A 21,328-nucleotide genomic window follows, 5' to 3' on the forward strand; every position below is an offset into this window, starting at 1 on the left:
GACAGACCTCCACAGGCATGATAGAGCTGACACGGGTGAGAAGCCCTGGGAACGAACGGAAAGAATGCAGGAGAAGTTAAGTCATTTGACATCTCTTCCTAACCCTCGGGGGATTCCGAGGTGACGATCCCTGTGGATGTAAGGCTGCAGGGAACCTGTTGGCCTTAGTCACATCTCATTCATTAGTGAGGCCTCAGTGTGGGGTATGGTCAGAGACTTGACAGACGTCAGACTTTAGTTGTTGGAGAACTCTTACCGGTGAGAAACCCTCTGTAACGTCTGGAAATAATCCTCAGCAGGGTGGGGAGTTCACACAGCTGAGAAGCCCTGTGATGTAGTTACGCGGAAAGCCTTTAGTCCGGAGGCCCGTCTCTGAATTTGAGTTCACACTGGTGAGCAGGCCTAAAGAACATGGGAAAGTATTTCAGACATGTCATCTCTCCGTTTATATCACAGAACTCAGAGTTGTAGAACCTGACACATGTCAAACCAATATACACGTTAGAGAAACCTCACAGTTGAGAGACCTTCTGAACGGAAGCACTAGGAAATATTCCCACCAAATGTCCCTCAGAGTACTCAAAAGTGGGCAGGGGAGGAGGTCTCAGCAGCAGATACAGCTCACTGCACATCAGACACACACAGCTGAGGAACTGTTTGAATGCTGTGTCTGTTCCCAGATGTCAGGTCACGACTATCATCAGGCGAGGCTGTAAGCCATCCTACCCTGCATACCAAAGAAGACACGTAGGATAAGCCATATCAATCTAACGTGTGCAGAAACTTGGTTCTGTAATACAGACATCTGCCTCCACTAGAGAACCACATAAATACAAAGCCTCCGAATATAAAAGCTGAAAAACAACCTGTGAGTGTAAAGAACGTAGAAAATGCCTCATTGTTGGGGCGTGTGCAAGAACTCACACAGGTAGCCATGCTCCCACCTCGGTGAGTGTAACAGATATTCGTGCACATCAGAAAACCCCTCACTGCTGAGAAAGCACAAGAGTGTGATATATATGGGCAAAACTTTTACCAAATGGAAACACTCTGGCTAGCTCTTGGGCTGGGAGTACATGAATGTAATGTATGCGAACAATTCTTTTATAGGAAGTTGACCTCCACATTGGAGAATATGGCCAGAGCCCTGTAGGGATTTAGCTAGTCATGACTCATTTCTTTCCTGCCTCAACCCCAGGCCCTGAACTCCATTATCCCTGGATTTGTGTTCATGGCCTGGAAGCAGATAAGATTATCTTTGGGGAGAAGACGGTATAGAGAATGATTGGATTACAGACATGCTTTATTGGAGAGAGCAGAGGTTTTCTATGTGTTTAAAATCTCTTGTTTGTATGACTGATTCAGTCTTTTTGCAACATAATGCAAAATCTTTGGGACCCATTTTAGGAGTGTCTCAGACAAGGGACCGTCCATGTTAGAACACCCCCAGGAGAGGGCCCTCTTGTCACCTTTGTATTTTCAAGCCATTCTGTGGAGAAAAAGAAACATGAAATTTCAATAAAATTTAAATGGCACCAGCATTTCATTAAAGAGATACTAAAGTATGTTCATGTGTGAAACATGTTTATCCATAAAACATTGAAATTTGTAGTATCCAGTCATTCATAAAATGAAGTTGTCAGTTTCCAAGTGTTATAGTATGAAAATGACTTTTGTCCTAGGTGTGGTGGCACAAGTCTGAAGTGCCAGAATCCAGGAGGCAGAAGCAGTCAGATATCTGTAAGTTTGAGACCAGCCTGACCTACATAGAGAGTTCCAGCAGGGCTACATAATGAGACCCTATCTCAAAAACAAAGTCAGATGTCAGAGGATAACTATTTCTGCTGGAGCCTGATGCGGTGGTTTGGTCTACATTTGAGGACATTTGTGTTTCTCACAACCAACATTTAAGAGGTGCAGCTGGCACTAGTGGGTGTAGCTGAACTGCTGAGGACCCGCTGTCCTTTCCTGAGGAGGCCGGAACAGAGATGTGTACTTGGCCCAGATAGGGCACAATTCCGTCAGATTCCAGTCTGGTGAACCCAGAGAATTTGTTGAGGTTACAGGAGTATGGGAGAGAGGTTGCTGAGCAGGAACGGGAATGATTCTGCAGCTCCATCTCTGAAAAGCCCACCCCAGTGCGGGGATGACTCAGGAAAACTGGAAAATGCTCGCAGGAAACAAAGGAGGTCACATAGCAGGTCAGAGAGTCTTCCTTCCCCAGCAGTCCTTCCTGTTTTTATAAGCTTGGGAAGGGAACGGGCCTTGTGCGTATATGTTTTCAGAACTTGGTGAGACTTGGGGGTTTATTTCCTAGTCTTAATGAGCCTTCTTCCAGGGTGGGAATGTTTTAATTCAGAAGGTACTGATACATGTCAGGCCAACACACCCTGATATATGTAAGGGCTGTGCATATGATTTTATCACATTAGCAAATGTTCTCTGCATGCAGAGACATACAGGAAATACACTTATTATAATGTTTATTGTGATTTCATTAAGGTTTTCTACATTAAATATTATCCTAGCCTGTTTACATCTTGTAAGCCTCTAGTTTGTATTTTCTTAATCTTTTAACTTATAAGTGTTTATGGTGATTGTCACCAACTATTGATGTTTGTGTTTCTCTAACACGTGATGTCTTAAAGAGAGCCAGTGTTTCTAAGAGAATAAGCATCAGGGTAGAAAACCACAAATAAAGATATTTTTCACAGCTGTCTTGTGAATTGATTTGGAACTTTGTGAACAAATGGTGCTTGTTTCCCTCTGAGAGAAACCGTCTCGGAGTAAGTTCCTTCTCATTACTCTTTCTCATGCCTTGAAATCGGGCACCAGCATAGATCTGAGTGTGTGTCCTGCAGCTGGGCGATGTGTGTGTTTGCTCACAAGAATAGAACCCATTTCAGCTCTCGACATGGCCATGCCTAGCGTAGATTCTGTCAGTGCCGCCTAGTTAGTAGACAGCTTATCATCTCCACATAGCAATGAGACGCAATCTACCAGTGCATATTAATAATTTGATAGGAGGCCGCTGCGGAATGTTCTTTGACCACATAACACCCTCTTACACTTTGCCAAAGTGTGATTTGGCTTTGGTCTCTTCTGGATTCTACACAGAGATTTATCTCAATTGTACTTACTATAATTCGGTAAGATCAATCTTCCAATTTCTTTTAAAGCTAAGCATATGACCTAGCTCCATCTATTAGCATACTGGGATGGGATGGGATGGGAGTTCCAGAATACCCCTTAGAATAGTTCCAGGAGACATGGAGGAAGTCTGTCTTCTGTTACACACTGGTCACTTTAGCCCTCGTTTCTGATGGGTAATTTTGTCCCTCCGAATGTGGTTTCTGTGATTGTCATGATGCAAAGCTTTCCAGCTAGTGTGAATGATGTGGAGGACAAAAAACAGCCAATGAGGAAAAGGCTTTTTTGAAGGACTTGGGATAAATGGAAACATTAGTTTTCTGTTGGTAAATGAGCAACAGCCAGGTACTTGCCCAAAACAGGCTTTCTGAGCACAGCCCCAGGATTCAGAAGGCTGATTCAAAGTTGTACATTTGAAGCCAACATAGGGCGCACAGGGGCTCAGCCTGTCGGCTCACATGCTCTTGCACACCCACCCTCCATGGTTACAGAGAAGTCAGGCATCACTCCCACATCCTCCCCTAGAAGTAGCCTCACTGATCCTGGTGATACCCTGTTTCAACTCCCAGATTATAATTGGAGACAAATCTTAAATAAATGTGCAATTTTAAAAGGAAAAATAGTTATGTACATAAGGAAATACAAAATATGATCAGATTTTAAACTGTCCAGAGAATAATTTATTATAAGACAAAAATCTTTTTTCAGAATTAAAATTTTTTGAAGGGGACTTTTCCAGATGCTTGTAAAATCCCTTGGGGCATGAGTTTAGGAAGTTGCTGAGAATTCGAATAACAAGGGGGCTGTTGAGCCACTCTGCAGGTAAAGGCACTTACGGCCAAGCCTGAGCACCTGAGCCAGTCCCCAGGACCCACACAGTGGAAGAAAATAGACACACACAGTTGTCCTTTGACCTCCGCGGGGACCAAGGTACAAGCACACATATGTATACACAATGTGGCCTCATGAGTGGGACTGTGACTGGAGAAGCATTGATTGCTAGCTAATACAGAGGATTTTTGTTGTTGCTTTGTTTGTTTGTTTGTTTGTTCTGAGGAATGGTCTCTATGTTGCCCAGACTGTCTCCCGGAACACCCTATGTAGACCAGGCTGGCATAGGACTCACAGAGATCTGCCTGTCTCCTTGAGTACTAGTAAAGGCATGTAACACCAAACCTGGCATATTAGTTTGAACAGGCTGCACCGACAATGCATGTATGTTAATAGAATAAAATAAGAAATGGATATAAAAGTAGAGGAAACTCCTTGTATTATAAGTCATTCAGATTTTGTGTGCAACAAGTTTCATCTGTAAAACACTGAAGTCTAGTCTCCAAATTATTTAAATATATTAAGCTTTTTCCATGTTCCTGTTCTCTGAAATTAAAATTATTCATGATTTCAAGTATAAGGTCTGTGGGTAAGGGAGCACAGGTACAGGAGACTCCTGGGGTGGGATGGAGAAAGAACTCATTCAACAAAGTGCTTTCCTTACATGGTTAGATCCTCATCTGATTTAAAGCCCCAGCAGCGGTCATGGTGCGTTCCTGTAATCCTATTGCAGAGGTGAGAGGAGCCTTACCAGAGATTGTCAGGCAGCTTTTTGTCCATCAGTGGAGCCCGAGGCTCAATGAAAGACCTTATCACATGTACATTGGTTATGTTTTTGTAGCTTTGAAAAGAATAAGATGCCAAAACCAGAACGGAATGTGGAAAACTGGGGGAGGGGCACAGATAAGTGGCCGATGAGTTGTTGGTTACCAGCTTAGCACTGAATCTGAAATGAGAACTGTTGTTCACAGCTCTTGAATTTAGGTGTCAGCTGTGAACAATTTTGGGAGTTCATTTCTATATGGATAATATTTCTATTAGATAAGTTGGTAGCCTTTGTATTAGCTTCATAAGCTACAAAAATTTTGCTTAAGGAACAGTTAAATATCAATTTTCATGCATATTTATTTACACTAGGAGAAAGTGGGGAACGTTTATAGTACAATATTGGAGAAAACAGGTACGTGTGCTAAAATAGCATTTGATGGGGCTGGAGAGATGGCTCAGTGGTTAAGAGCATTGCCTGCTCTTCCAAAGGTCCTGAGTTCAATTCCTGGCAACCACATGGTGGCTCACAGCCATCTGTAATGAGGTCTGGTGCCCTCTTCTGGCTAGTTCCAGGACAGGCTCCAAAGCCACAGAGAAACCCTATCTCGAAAAAAAAAAAATAGCATTTGATGTAGAAATTTTTAGTTGATGCACGTATGAGTGGGTTAAAACCAGGGTCTCACAAATGTTACACTATACTTTACCACTGGGGTACACTCGTACCTCAGTCACTATCTAACAAAGGAAAACAAATACAAAGCAAACATATTTTCTACCATTAACCTAGGGCCCGCCAAAGGAATTTTCATTAATATAAAACACCCGAATATATGTGAATGAGGGAATGCTTTGTGAAATTCAGGCTGTTTAAAATGCATGTCTGGCCAGACAGTGGTGGCGCACTCGGGAGGCAGAGGTAGGCGCGTCTCTGTAAATCAAGGCCAGCCTGTTCTACAGAGCGAGTTCCAGGACAGGTTCCAAAGATACACAGATAAACCCTGTCTCAAAAACAAAAAAAATTATCCAAAAAGAAAGAAAGAAAAAAGCATGTCTGACCCCCATCTACTGCCTGCTAGTACCAACTCCCAGGCTCCAGCTCTAACAACCACAAGTGTTCCCAGACACAATGTACTCTGGCAGACAATAATGTCACTCATTGTTTATTGGCACATGTATTTCCATGTATTGGAAAGTCAATATTAAAATTACAAAGACTGGTAGTTTTCCTTCATTACAAACTGCTGACATGAAAGTTTTGTTAAAAGTTTCACACACTGACTTATCAACATTTAATTTATTCAAACTATTCAGTGAAATTTCTGATAAAGTAGTCTCAATTTGCTATGCAGTTTCCCTTGTGTACAAATTTTGAAATAGTAAAGAGCATGTAAGTTCTCTCAAAATTTTCATTAACTGAATTAGCTATGGAGGATTTGCATTCTTATCAAAACATCATGCACAATGGTTTGAGAAAGTGTTCCTCAACTAAACTAAGAGTATTTGGGATAAAAATGAGAACACCTCTTAAATTGGTGACTTTCTGACAATGGATGGCAAGGTCATCTCGCAGGTCATGCCACGTCAGGCCCAGAGATAATGAAAACTCAACTGAGGAGAAGAGTGTTTCTGTGTTCCTGGTGGAAATAACGACCACCGTATATATGCACTTTTCTGTAGGGCTGTGACATGGTCAGACAGACTACCTAGTGGAGACACAGATTTTCTCTGTTAAGGTGGCCAGCAAACAAAACACTGTCCTCACTCATCACATTCCTGGAGTAGCTCCTGCGCTTGGCTTGTCTGATGCCCGTTGATGGGTTCTGCTAAGAGAGCTTGCTGCCTTACACTCAAGGGCCTTCCCTCAGGTGAATTTTCTGATGCACAGAGAGGGATGACTTATGGTAGAATGTTTTCCTACACTTGAGACACTCAAACCGTTTCTCACTCTCGTGAGTTATCTGATGCCTGTTCAGGTAGGACTTCTGGTGAAAAGCCTTCGCACACACTTTGCACTCATAGGGCTTCTCGCCTGTGTGTGTTCTCTGGTGTACAGTGAGATGGGACTTGCTGTAAAACGTCTTCCTGCATTCTTCACAGGAGTACGGTTTATAGCCCGTGTGGCTCCTTTGATGGACAGTAAGGGAGGACTTATGGAGGAATGTTTTCCTGCACTCTTCGCATGCATACGGCCTGTTACCTGTGTGATTCCTCTGGTGCCTGCTGAGACTTGACTTCTGGTAGAAAGCTTTCCCACATTCTTTACATTCATGGGGTTTCTTACCAGTGTGAGTTCCCTGATGCATTTTGAGGTGTGACTTACGGTGAAAAGTTTTTCCGCACACACTACATTCATAAGGTTTCTCCCCGGTGTGTGTTTTCTGGTGCACAGTAAGGTTGGACTTCCGGTTGAATGTTTTCTGGCATTCTTCACATTCATATGGTTTGTCACCTGTGTGAATTTTCTGATGTATGATGAGGTGTGACTTGGAGTAGAATGTCTTTCTACATTCGTCGCACTCATACGGTTTCTCGCCTGTGTGGGTTCTGTGATGCACATTCAGGTCTGACTTACAGTAGAACGTTTTCCTACATTTCTTACACTCGTAGGGCTTCTCGCCTGTGTGGGTTCTCTGGTGTATGGTGAGGGACGACTTGTGGTAGAACGCTTTCTTACATTCGTTACATCCATAGGGTTTATCACCTGTGTGAGTTCTCTGATGCCTGTTGAGGTGGGCCTTACGGTAGAACGATTTCCCACACATATGGCATCCATAGGGTTTATAACCTGTGCAGGTTTTTTGATGCCTCCTGAGATTTGCCTTCTCACTAAAGCTTTTTTCGGATTGATGAAGTTCATAAAGTTTTGTTCCACTGACTCTCTGATGTGCAGTTTGCTGTTTTTTCTGATGGAAAATTTTCTCACATTGTCTACATCTGTAGGATCTGACTCCAGCATGTATTATCTGGTTTTTGTGGTATGATTTCTTAATGAAGGTTTTCTCACAATCACTACACTTGTAATATTTCTGTACTTTGTGTGTTTTCTTATGTGTAATGAGCTTCAACTTTGAACAGAATGTTTTCTTACAAATACTACATTCAAAAGTTCCTGCTCTTCTCCAAGTCATCTCTACCTCATCAGATGCCTTCCCAGACTCACCAGATTTGCTGGAACTATGAGCAATGTGAAACCTCTTATTTGTCCAGAATGCCTTTGTGTTGTAGGTTGCTTCTTGCCTGCAACACTGAATATGCTGTCGAGTACTTGGAGCTCTGTTATACAGTCTATGATGCTGTGCGCGTAAGGGGGTCCTGCTTACAGAGCCATCAAGTTCCTTTCGAGTCTGCATGTTACCAGGCTCGTTAGGGGGAAGCACATTCTGCCATACATTAGGTGTTGCAGGCCTCATTCCTGAAGAATTACCATTCTTTACAGTCAGATTTGAAACATGGTTTGAGCTCACATTAAATATTTTTCCTAATTTAACATTCTTCTCAGTTGACATGTTGCTGTTGGCAATTACATGGTCCCACAAATGTCTCTCTTGATTGTCCTGGCTGGTTTCATCCAGTTCATTTACTTTCTGGACATCTAAAAGAAAACAGGAATAGCCAAGCTCATATTACAGCAGAAAGATGAGGAATTGACTTCTCATTCTCAGTACATTATGATTTCAAAATAATATTGATATGACATATACAGAACCTATACATTAGACTTTACAATGTAAAATCACATCACCTCATTGATTTAAAATGTTTTATTCATTTGAAACACAAGATAGTTAAATGTTCACCTAATTCTAGCCCTCCAATTCCTAATGGAAATTTATTTTATGCTCCCTAGACTATAACAGGGTCAGGAAGTTCCAGGCTACCTCGATGTTGGACTAAGGGATTTCATTCAGGAAACAGTCATGCCCATCATTCTTTGAAATGTTTTTATGGATATTTTTGAGATTCATAGAACTGACATTCTTCACTCAGAGTAAGGTGCATGTACCCCCGCTTTGAAGCTCTTTGCTTCTGGAAGCTTCTATTTTGTATTATAATTGGAGCCTTCTACATAAGTCTATTGTTTTCCCCAAGAGAGACTGCTGATGAGAGATGGACACACCCACACAGAAGTCTCGGCCCTTCACCATGAAATCCTTGCTCCACTAAAGTCTCTTCATATCTAAGACCTACTTGTCCTGTCAAGCCTAGGTTTTCCCTTTCCATGCTGGATTTGGTTGTGCTGAATGTCCCTCACTTTCATAGATTCTCATTCTGTGGGACAGGAGACTAGATTCTCGGCTTCTTTTTCTGTTCTCATCAATCACCTTGGTTAATGCTTGAATAACTACAATATAAATATGTATATTAAGCTACCCAATGGACATAACCACTCTCAAGTCTATATTTTATGCCCACCTATGTATTACGTATATCAAATTTGTAAGAAAAAAAGTAATATTAATATTAAATGAATAACAATAGCCTTTAAATTCCTTCCCTTTAGACTTCTCCTGAAATAAAATGGTGTATAGTTTTATTTCTTAGATTGTGATAAAACATTCTTTATAACTCTTATCTTACAACCAAATATTTTATGTTTATTTTTTTCAACAAAATGTAAGCTTTTCATGTGTAAATGCATGTTTTATTGTTACTTACTTACATGTCTAATTATAAAAGTGCAATGTTTAGGAGCTAACCAAATACCATGTGATAAAAGAATGAACACAGCCAAAAATGCTTGAGGTAGAAAACACTGATAACTGGGAACTTAGAGAAAGCAGCTAACCAACTAACCAAAATTATCTAGGAAGCTCCATACAGCTACAAAAATTTGTGAACTCAAGAAAATATATAACAAAATAAAAGAGAGAGAAGAGGGTCATGTGAGAGTTCCCCTTGGATAATGTACACAGGAAACACCTGATTACCAGTGCCATCAGTGAAAAGAGCTCAACATGGCCAGTGGCTATTAGATCTGGTCATTCTGGTCTCTTTGTCCAGGGTGTATTCACTGACCTGGCCGACTCTGCTCTGGAACTTCTTCTACTCTCCACGGTCCAGTTCCTTGTTCTAACTTAAAGATCACCTCAGGTTTGGTAATGCAGTAACCTGATAATGGGAAATATTATAAGATTTTACCACATGCTAAGTCAAGTACACTGCAGAAAGATACCACCTTTGGGAAGTGAGTGATTTCTAGGCAGATCTGCACAGTTTGTGAGTGGACCCTCATATTCTTGCCTTAAGTAAGTAATGTTAAATGGCTTGAGGAAGAAAGTAAAGATGGGACAAAGGAAGCAAAGAGAGCAAAGAACGCAGCTCTGTTCTGTGATCTCAAATGCCAGAGAGACTAAGAAAGGAGGAATACTACAGTTCAAAGTCTGTCACAGCAACTTAAGACCCTGTCTCAAAATAAAAAATAAAAAGGGTGCCGGGGATACAGTGCAGTGACAGACTTGCCCAGTATATATAAATCTCTACATTAATCTACAGTACTAAAAACAAATAGGAAAGGGAAATCTAAAAATGGATTTTAAGACTACTTAAAGAGACACAATACAGTTAATTAAAAAAAAGGAAGGAACAAAGGAAGGTCCTCCTAAGATCCATACAGAGGAAGAAGAGCACCAAGTCTACCAAGCTGTCCTCTGGTCGCTAGATGCATGGCATGGCATGTGTGTATGCACTTAATAAAAAAGTTTAAGCAATCTGAATTTTGGAGCTAAGACTCAACAAAAACTTAAGGAAAACAAAAGGGTGGGAGCCTCCACAGCAGAACTGATTCAGGTGTAGAATAATGTGGTCAGATTTCGTTTTGTTCCCTTTTTTGTGACAGGGTGTCACTATGTAGTTCTGACTGTCTTGGAGATCAGGCTAGCCTCAAACTAAGAGATCCATCTGCCTCTGAATCCTAAGTACTAGGATTAAAGACATGTTTCATATTTTAAAACAGAAAAAGAAAATAATTGCATTCATTTATATGTTATTTGTATGAATGTTTTGCTGCACATATGTCTATGAACCATGTTCATTAAGTGACTGTAGGTTCAAGGAGAGAAGGCTGGAGCTTCTGGGACTGGAGTTACAGACAGCTGTTGAGTGGTCATACGAGTATTTGAACCCAGGTCCTCTGGAAGAGCAGGCAGTACACTTAACTGCTGAGCCATCCCCCCAAAAAAAACAAAACAAAATTACAGTGGAGTTCAAGACAGTTTTTCTGTGTAGCCCTGGATGTCCTGTAAGTAGCTCTAGAGACAAGACTGACCTCAAAGTCATACAGATCCTCCTGCCTCTACCTCCTGAGTGCTAGGATTAAAGGCATGTGCTACCATGCCCAGCACTTATAACTATAAATTTTGCTACTGTTACAAATCATAATATAAATATCTGTGTTTTATGATGGTCTGAGGTGACCCTTGTGAAAGGATCATTCAAATCCCAAATGGGTTGAGACTCACAGGTTGAGAACCATTGCTCTAGAGAAGCTTTCCTAATACACAGCCCTATGGGAAACACTTAAGAGATGTTACACAGTAAGTGAAAGGATAATAACCACCATTATTAAAAAACACATGAACATATAAAATTAAGCAATATAGTGGATACACAAAAGAAAAAGATGAAAGTGTATCAATACAGAAACCATTAAAAATAAAAAATTAACAGTGAGAAAAAAAAGAATGCAAAAAAGAGCTACCAAAAATGTCAGAAATATGTCCTCACTTATCAAAAGAATCCTCAAGTGTAAATAAGAAAAATATAAACTATTTGAACAGATGAAAATAGCAGACTCAGTATACTCTTGTATACGGAAAGATATTAGATCCCCTATATCTTACCATATTCAGAAACCAAATTAAAATATAACTAAAACATAAATGCAAGATCTGACAGTGCTGAAATAAAATACAGAAAGCTAAATATTGATTCAAAGATTTTATTTCCTTTTTGAGATTAACCTTCCTACATTACCAGGTTGGTCTGGAAGTTCTAGGCCCAAGTAATGCTTCCTCCTCAATTTCAAGGGTGCAGGAAACACAGACATGCACAATCATACCCGGCACAAAGATTGTGACATGACCTCAAACCACGGTCATCAACAGCGAAAACTGACAACTGGGATTGCATAGATGTAAATCCTCTATACAGAAAAGCAAATGATAGAGCAGAGTGGTAACAGACACAATGAAAGAAAAAGTCTGAAATTGTACAAGAGGATAATTTCTGGAATACATAAGGAATTTAACAGCAGAAAAATAATTTAATTAAAAACTGAACAAGACAACTTGAATAGGTATTTCCCCAAAGGCATACAAACAATTCACAAACTCATCAATAAATGGTCAATATCTGTAAACATCAGAAAATGCTAATCAAAATCACAGTGAAATATCAAAACACCTGCAGCTAGAATACTATCAAAACCACAAACAACAAATACTGATGAGGACACATAGAAAGACACATTATTCTACATTGTTTCTGGGATTATAAAATTATTACTATGAAAAACAGTATGAAAGTCCCTCAAAAAATAGAAATAGAACTATCTTTATAACGTAGCTATAACTAAATATTTTAAAAGAAAATGAAATCAGTATTTTGAAAGATCATGAGTTCAAGGTAATGGGCTACATGAGATCTTGCCTTTTAAAAGGGTATTTATGTATAAGGGAATATTATTCACTAAGAAACCCCAAAATTATCTCAAGCAAGAACTGATGAATGTTTTTGCTTAGTTATGGAATGATGTGGTTGGGCACAAAAAGATAAACACTTGTTTATAAGTGGAAGACAAAGTTTCACTCGGAGAAACAGAGGAAGGGTGGTTAGCATGGCCTAGAAGAGTATGTCAAGGAGGGACAGAGTGAAGATGGCTAATGCATTCAGGGGTACAACCTGGATAGCCAGTATGGCACAGAAGCATGACCAGAGTTGAAAATGATTAAATGCTTCAGAATAGCTAACAGAGAATTTAAATGTTCCCAATATAAACATGTGCTAGGTCTGCATAGACCTACCAATTTCTGGAGGTAGGTCTATACATACATATAATATTATGTGTGTGAGAGTACAAACAAATTTCAGACATGATTACTGTTCTTACTAAGAAAGGAAGTGCTTCTTATACTACTGGGTACTTTTACTCACCCAAGGACTCCAGAATCCTGTAGGTCTCCAGCATCACGTCCCTGTAGAGCTTCCTCTGAGCATCATCCAGGTCCTGCCACTCCTCCCAGGTGAAGTCCACATAGACATCCTCAAAGGACACCAACCCCTGTAATCAAACACTTCTCCTCAACTCAAGCTTTTGGGCCTATCAGAAGACAGGAATGCGGGAGTTTGGTGTCTCACACGGGCTGCATATTAGTTTATATTCTCTATCACGGGAGGGAAAATCACTAACCTTGCTTCTGTACTAAGTTAGTAACTGAAAAGACGACTACTAGAGAATTCCCATTCCTAACAAAAATGGATGGATTATGTGCTGTAAAACATTCACAAGGCCTTGGATTCAATCTGCAGTAACAGACACACACACAGACACACATACAGACACACACAGAGACACACAACAGGCATACACACAGACACGCACAGACACAGACACACACAGACACACAACAGGCATACACACAGACACGCACACAGAGACGCACAGACACAGACACACAACAGACACAGAGACACACACAAACAAACACAAGAGACTATTTCTTTCTCTCTCTTTTAGAAAAAGAAAAAAAGAAAGAAACCTTGTCCACAGTTGGCCTGATAATCTAGTCTGAGTGAGGACGGCACACCCACACCCTTGAAATGATGTTAAACAAAGACACATGTCACTGCAGAACAGGTAATGATGACTCTAAGCATCCTGCAGGTTATGCTTCATGGATAGCATAGTGAGTTCTCTCTCGGGAGTAACAAACCACAGAGGTCACATTGTAAAAGCACCATGGATGGTTAATGGGCCTATAAGTAGAACCACAAAGGTGATTCCTGGGCAGTGGTGAGTTATAAAGTTATATGTTCGGGTGACTGACGACCAGGGATTTTGCTTTTCAAAACCATCTAATTCCAACAACTTGAGTACATTTATAGTAGTCCTTATATCGGCCTCTTAAATCTAAGATCAGCGTTTTGAAAGCCAACTCAGGGAAGGTAGACAAGGAAGGATGCAAATGAAGAACTGGAATAGGTGTGGTTTTGTCAGAGGAAGTAAGTCATTATGGGGGTCGGCTTTGAGGTCTTGTATGCTCAAACTATGCTCAGTGTGATAATCAATTCACTTCCTGTTGCCTGCAGATCAGGATGTAGAACCCTTAGCTCCTTCTCCAGCACCATGTCTGCCTGCTGCACGCTGTCATACCCCCCCCACCATGATGATGATGGACTAAACCTCTGAAAATGTAAAGCCACTCCAGTTAAATGTTTTCCTTTATAAGAGTTGCCATTGTTGGGCTGGAGAGATGGCTCAGAGGTTCTGAGTTCAATTCCCAGCAACCACATGGTGGCTCCCAACCATCTGTAATAAAGATCTGGTGCCCTCTTCTGGCCTGCAGAGACACATGCAAGCAGAATGCCATATACATAATTAATTAATAAATCTTAAAAAACAAGAAGAGTTGTCATTGTCATGGTGTCTCTTCACAGCAAACGATACCCTAAGACAGGACCTAGCAATCAAAAGACAGTCTTAGCAGGAAAAGTAAGATTCACTAACAGAAGAACCTCAGTCAGACAGACAACAAAGTGAATGAAATGGCTTCTGAAGGACCCAAGAGGCTGTAAAAAAAGGAAGTAAGAACAGAATTTGTAGAAACACTAACATTCAGTGACAGGACCACAGGAACTGAGAAACACTCTTAAATACTTCTTCTAGGACTAAAGAAAAGCTCAATATTAATACATTAATGTATTTCACTGAATTCACAGTTCCACTGGTGGGAGTGTATAATCTTGTGATCATTTTCAAAGACATGGAAAGGGCATTTTTTATTATTTATTTTATGCAGATGGGTGTTTTGCCTTCCTCCCTCCCTCTCTCCCACCCCCCCCCCCCCCCCAAGTGTGTGTGTGTGTGTGTACCATGTGCATGCAGTGCTCAGAGAGGCCAGAAGGTCTTGCATACCCTAGAAATGGAGTTACAGATGGTTGTTAGCTGCCATGTGGATGCTGGGAATTGAACCTAGGTCCTATGGGAAAGTAGTCTGAACTCTTAACCGCTGAGCCAATTTTAAAAGCAGGAGCCCTTTGTAAAGTTCTTAGCCAAAAAAAAAAAAAAAAATTAGAACAGTCTTTCTTCTCGTGATAAAAATATATGTCTCTTAACCTAAGAGGCAGCATGACAGCTGAGGGGAAAGGGAATGATAAGCATGCCCGTCTTTCCAGGCAAGCTTTGGTAGGCTTGTAATCCCAGCATTTGGGAGGCAAAGGCAGGAGGATCCATGTCTACATAGCATGACCCTGTCTACAAAACTCAAACATCAACACACAGACCCACCTCATCAGCACCAGCACTGTATAAGACATGCCAACTAAGTTCAATGCAAAGGGGAAATGTGGGTTATGATTTCCTTATCATTTAGAAGTAAAAATACCTGATAATCTCCTTTAAAGTATTTTCTCAGTTCTGCAGGACCAAAACCAGCTGATTCAGTTTCCACCGAGGCCTTTCCAGGCTTATAAAGGCAACTTCCTTGAGGTGTCCTTACACAGTGCAGTGAGGAAGGCCTCTCCGTCTTCTATAATATTAGGGACTAGCACTATTTTAACCGCAGCTAACTCCAAAATATCATATCTCCAGATAAAGTAACACTTGGTTTTAGAGGTCAGCCTCACCATATAAAAACATCCACAGCATTTGCCACTCCTGATGCTGATGAAAAATCAAATGCCACCTTGTGGTCACTCCAATACCAGGTGTATAATCCCCACTTAGCTTGGCTAACCAAACAGTATAGTCCATGTAGGCCAGAGGACAACCTCAGATATAGTTCCTCAGAGCCACCTTCTCTCACACTGTAGAATCCCTAGCCTCCTTCCTTAGAGCCCTGGGTCCCCAGGTCCCCCCTTTAAATACCCATTAGTATAGTATGTATGGGGTCCTTTAAATAAAGACAATGGGCAGGGTAGGGCGAGAGGAATCGGTACCTGGTGTTACATTTTTAGGATGCCCTCTCTGTGGAAGTCATTCTTCTATCCATAACAAGGAGACAGTAACACACATTTGAGTGTGCAGGCCTCATCCTGAGCAAATCTGTAATGACGTAAAGGACAGAAACGCAATCCCTACCTCCTTCTATGAAAGCACAGGCCCTAGCGCCAAGGGAGCAGGTGGAAAGGTGACAGCCAGTGACCCCAAAACAAACCACACAGTGTAGTTTTCAGTGATCAAGATCTCACATCTTTCGAGAAAGTTATTTTGAATGTTTTGCTTTTGGTATCCTTCACTGGAATTGCTCAGCTTCATCCTCGGACTGTTCTTTGTGTAGAGAAACAGCTAGTTTTATTTTTGACCTTTGTTACTTTGCTCAACCTTTTCATGTGTCATATTTTTAATGAACACAGTGTCACCTCATCTCCAAATGATTATGTCCTTCATCCTCCAATTTACATGACTCTCAATCATTACTGCGGCCACAGGTCCTGGAGAGCACCTCTAGGGCAGTGATAAGAGAGCTACCGAGAATGGATATGTCTTATTTCTCTTCATTGATTCATTAAGTATGACATTACTTACAAGCAAAATGTAATCTTATGTCCCTACACTGTTGTAGCCTCTCGTCTCAAAAGGCGGATTTTCTCCCGTTGGTTTTCTGCATTTATTGAAAGGTCACATGACTTTATAATTTATTTAATTTGGTGTATGTGCATGCTTGTGCTACAGAGCACATGTGGAGGAGGTCTTATGGAATTTGGTTCTTTCCTTTCACTTTGGGGGTCCTAGAGAGCCATCTGAGTACCTTCACCCACTGATCCATCTTGGTGGTGCTCTTGTGGATTTTCAATTGTTGATTGCTATGGCATATTACAATAAATCACGTTTGGCAAAAGAGCATATTGTGTGTATATATATTTATTCTCATGCTACTGTTTCTAAATGAAGAAATAAAGACGATAACACACACGTCTATTACCGTCTATGGTTACTTAGTTACCTTCACTGGCGCCTTGTGCTTCCTTGCTCTGCACCGCTGGGACCATCTGCAGTGACTGTAAGACACTGACCTCTTGTAGCTTCTCTTCTGCCTTCCAGTGTCAAGAGTTTGATTGTCCTGCTGCACGTTCCTCTGTAAAACCTGTAATACAGTGTGGAGGATGCCACAGGAGTGACCGGGAGCCACATTTCAGTGCAACGACACATGAACTAAAGCATGATTCAGCAGAATGGCCCTCAGGCTCCCATGAAGGCGTCACACTATTGTCTTGTGAGCTTGGCCCTGAGCACCAGTCAAACCCTTTGTTAAAGCTGTCAAAAAAGCAAATGTTGAAAAATGCCTCAAAAGCATAGCAAAATTATTAGACACTATGGCAGCAACACAAGTATTATTAGCACAGGTTTTGCTATAGTGTGTAGAAAAACCTTTTAAGTTTCTGCCCTGCAGGTCACATTGTCTTAAGAAGACACTTTCAATAATATCAACTTAAAACTTTCAAGTTCCGTGGAAAATAAATTATAGCTACGGAACAGCCAAAGATGCAGGAATTCTGAATTATTTAACTGTTCTAGTTGAGCTCTTACAAAGTTAGCGGAAATGGGGCTTTTAAATGGAGCGTGAAATGTTTCTAAGCATGTGAAGACGTGCATAGATTCATTGACGACCATGGCCACTCTCGTGACAAACTTCCTAGGGCTCTGTCCCGACCCCTACTTTTCAGCACCACCCAATAAAACATAGCAGTCTATGGATTCATCGAGGGATTAATCTATTCATGAGGCCAGAGCCACTGGAATGCCACCTCTGGAAAGGGCCTCGCACAGCCAGCCAGAGGTGTGTTTTTACTAATGTAGGACCAGTCAGTCCAACCAAGATGACAATCAAGATTACCAAGCACACATCACGAAGTTACAAAGATGGAGTATGGTGCACACAGATCCATCGGGCTGGTACATTGGGAGCAGAAACATAATCACAGCAAAGGACTCGAATTCGGTGTGGAATTCCTGCCAGCCCAATAAGAGCCTTCGGGATGCAGGGGACCGCGGCAGCCCGGGCTCAGCCCACACTTCGGGCTGCTCTAGCGTCCAGGGCTGTCACTGCTAGACAAGGGAACGCCAGACACAGCAGCTGTGGCCCCGGGGTCTGGACCAAGAGGAGAAGGGTGCGGCTGAGGACAAGTCTCCCTGGAGGCTCAGCCCACCGGGGGCGACAGAAGCCGTGAGCACAGCCCCGCGCAGGCCTCGGGGAGCCAAACCGTCCGCGCACAGCACAGCGGAGGGGACGAGGACCTGCCCCGGCCGCTTCCCGCGGGCAGCACTCACCATGGCGGCCCCCGTCCGCCTCCCTCAGTGGACAGGCCCGAGGCGCCGGCACTGCCCAGCTCAGCTGACGGACCAGGCGCTAAGATGGCGCGAGACAAAGACCCGCGAACTAGCGAACCCGCGAAGGCCCGCCCCCGCGCCCGGGATGCGTGCCTGATTGGATCGAACTTCAGCTCCCACCCCCTCCTCGCGCCCTGAGTGACCGCAGATGGCACCAATCAGTGGCTGACTAAGACAGCCTACCTGAATAGAGACCTCTACGAGTGGTTTTTGTTTGTTTTGCGTTTTGTTTTTCCGAGACAAGGTCTTGCTGTGCAAACCGCGCTGGCCTCGAACTCGTGACATTCCTTCTGCCTCAGCCCTAAAATGCTGAGATTATAGGAGCTGACCACTATGCTCCCCTTATCTGCAACTGTCTGAAGATAAAGCTCACTCCGGGTGGATTGGGGTTTGATCTTGTTCCTAAAGTCACATGAATGGTGAATTAAATGTAGAAACGTGTTGTTCACAAATATAAAGAAAGACGATCATTTTTAAATTTCCAGCAACTTTTTCTTTGATCTTTATTTCTTTGGTTTTGGTCCCAGATCTTAGAACAGAGAAGCTGACAAATCTAACAAGCCATCTGTGAAAGAGGATGTCAAGTACAAATAAAATATGAGGCACAGTGTCATTTAAAAATTCTTGACAGAGCCGGGAGGTGGTGGCGCACGCCTTTAATCCCAGCACTCGGGAGGCAGAGGCAGGCGGATCTCTGTGAGTTCAAGACCAGCCTGGTCTACCAGAGCTAGTTCCAGGACAGGCATCAAAGCTACAGAGAAACCTTGTCTGGGGGAGAGGGGGAGTCCTGACGGGTCTAACGGGATAATCACCTGACTGACACAACCCTGTAGTGGCTACAAAAATGCTGGAAGCCAGGGCCTTTGGCGCTGTGCCGGCAGAGATGAAGCTGCCCAAGAGCGGGGGGACCATTGTCAGAGGACCCTGGAGAGAAGAGAGTTCAGACACCCACTCCTTACCCCCACCCCCACCCCGCCGCTCCGGACCCACGGAGCAAAGCTGCTGCAGGTGGAAAAGGCGAGTGCCTAATGGAACTTAGAGCAAATTAAGCATCTTTCTGGCTCTGGCTCCAGAAAAAAAAAAAAAAAAAAAAAAAAAAAAAAAAAAAAAAAAAAAAAAAAAAAAAAAAGGACAAACAGATGTACTGACACATTATCTCCTGCAGAGGGCGCCAAGAGCTAGAAATCCATTCCACTGGGCAAAAAGCTAGACTTCTAGTTTCTGTTTTTTAATTTTTTAAATTTCATCCAGAGAGAGTGGTGTGTGCCACTTTTCACTTCGCGTCCTTTTTTCTTTTTTCTTATTTTTTTTCATTTTCGTTGACGCTAAATTCACATAGCATAAACCAAACCACTTTGGCACTTAAGACATCCATGCTGTATTCCAACTAGCACCTATAGCTAATCTGAAAATGGTTTTAGTGCCTTAAAATAGAATTCAGAAACCATTACATAATCCCACACACCTTTTCGTCCCCCCTTACCTTATCAAACCATTTAGCTGAATTCCTACTGGATGCAGTGTTTTATGGCCTTGAACTTACTTAACCTCCACATTTGAGGCAAGTGGCTGGGTGTCTCAAGATCTTAGGGTCCCAGCTGGAGCCTCTGGGTCACGCATCCTCGGTAAGATGAGCCTTGTTGCCTGGCTAGCACAGCTCATGTTTTCACGCAGTACCTCCTCTGTTTGCACCTAAAACCACGTGTTTTCCAGAGGGTTTTCCAAGGAGGTGTGTCAGGAAGGATTTGGTGCTGGACTTTCTCAATAGCCCCGGGCCTAGAGTGCCTAAGTGTCCCTCACCATCTGCTGGATTAAAGGGAGCGGTCCTTTCTGCACAGGGCAAGTGGCCCAGGCTGGCAGCTAGCACTTTTCTTGCCTTACGCTCGCAAGGCAATCAAACCTTTATTTAAGTCAATAAGAAAGAAGAGTTGGACAAATAGAGCCTGGCCCAGTACCTCGCTCAAGAGACAAGGGTAAGGTGTGAGTACCTGAGCGGCCAGGACCGTACCGTGATGGGGGACAGGGAAGGGATGAGGGAGGGTTTGGCTGGGTCTCTGGATAGGAGTCTCTACTGCCAAGGCCAGAATCAGGCTACTTTCAACGTCAACATCACAATGTCCGCAAAGGCAGTGGAGCCAGTGTGGCTGCTCCGCAGGTCTCAGTAACCAGAGAATTTTATCTGAATTCCCCAGCACCTACAACTGGCTGGGATCCCAGCACTGACATCGGTGTCCTCCCCTTGGGCTCCTGATGGCCCCAACCTGGCCCAGCTGCCACCCTCCACCTGGCCACCTCCCCCCATCTCCATGCCTCCCCTTATCCCCTGTTAGCAGTGCCTTTATCTTCAGTGCTCAGCACAGCTGGCCGTGCCCCTTAGGAAGATTCTTTTTCCTCTGATGCAATTTCCCTAAAGGTAAGAGCTGGTCATTTTCCGACGGCAGTAACGGGACTCAACAGAAGCTGGTACGCTTGTCTATTCTTCCATTTCTAGGCTCCCCTCTCCTGTCACCACTGGGAGACAGACACCTAGGCTCATTTGGACTGTGCCCTGTCTGGAGTTTTCAGGGAAGCAAACTAATTCCCTCAAAATCCTCAGAAGCCACCCTGGAAAGCAGGCAGCAGGGTCAGAGGTAGGTGAGTGTTTTCTTCTTTAATGGCGCTCCTCAGTGTCTTAGTCAGGACCTCTCTCTATACAGTGGGCAGGGAGACACCATGGCTGTCCGAGTATGCAAAACAGACAAGAGCTCTTGGCAACGTGGCATACCAGATATGAAGGGCAAGCTAAGGCTGTGCCAGGAAGGATCTCTTGGGCTGGTCGCTCTGTTCCCAAAAGTTACTCTCTAAACAGATTATACTAACTACCCTAAATTACTGAGTTCTGAGGGGTGCCCATCCCTGCCAAGGAAGGAACTGGGCCCTCTACTCCCAGCCGGAGAAGTTCTTTCAGGGTGATTGAGCAATTGAGGTTGTTACAGGGTCCTGATGACCTGAGATTCCCTGTTGGAGCTGGTTTTTCTCCATGTGCCCACAAAG

The 21,328-nt window shown here is 42.8% G+C and overlaps 2 protein-coding genes across 6 annotated transcripts in view; one reads left to right on the forward strand and one right to left on the reverse strand.

Moving 5' to 3' along the window:
* LOC126514633 (zinc finger protein 39-like) overlaps positions 1-14,611 on the forward strand; it is a 48,351-nt gene extending 33,740 nt beyond the window's left edge. The window contains exon 6 of one of the 2 annotated variants that reach the window (XM_050163632.1): positions 13,484-14,611. In XM_050163632.1, coding sequence (XP_050019589.1) covers positions 13,484-13,525 — 42 coding nt within the window. In that variant the 3' untranslated portion in view covers positions 13,526-14,611. Of the gene's footprint in view, positions 1-7,804; positions 7,863-13,483 lie in introns of those variants that run through there. The other variant, XM_050163633.1, reaches the window with a different exon arrangement.
* On the reverse strand, positions 5,894-18,355 carry LOC126514631 (zinc finger protein 39-like). 4 transcript variants are annotated; one of them, XM_050163620.1, is made up of 5 exons: positions 18,236-18,355; positions 16,911-17,051; positions 12,901-13,027; positions 9,766-9,858; positions 5,894-8,341 (listed from the first exon to the last, which is right to left on the reverse strand). In XM_050163620.1, exons 1-5 carry the CDS (start codon positions 18,236-18,238, stop codon positions 6,597-6,599), a joined length of 2,109 nt encoding a protein of 702 aa, XP_050019577.1. In that variant the 5' UTR covers positions 18,239-18,355; the 3' UTR covers positions 5,894-6,596. The 4 variants fall into 4 exon arrangements, with proteins under 4 accessions (XP_050019577.1, XP_050019578.1, XP_050019579.1 ...); XM_050163621.1 differs by lacking the exon at positions 9,766-9,858; XM_050163622.1 differs by lacking the exon at positions 18,236-18,355 and having other exon boundaries at positions 12,901-13,066; positions 16,911-17,028.
* Positions 18,356-21,328: the final 2,973 nt, after the last annotated feature.

Source organism: Alexandromys fortis, unplaced genomic scaffold, assembly GCF_014885135.2.
Source record: "Alexandromys fortis isolate MF-2015 unplaced genomic scaffold, M_Fortis_MF-2015_v1.1 scaffold_149, whole genome shotgun sequence".
Classification (NCBI taxonomy): domain Eukaryota; kingdom Metazoa; phylum Chordata; class Mammalia; order Rodentia; family Cricetidae; genus Alexandromys; species Alexandromys fortis.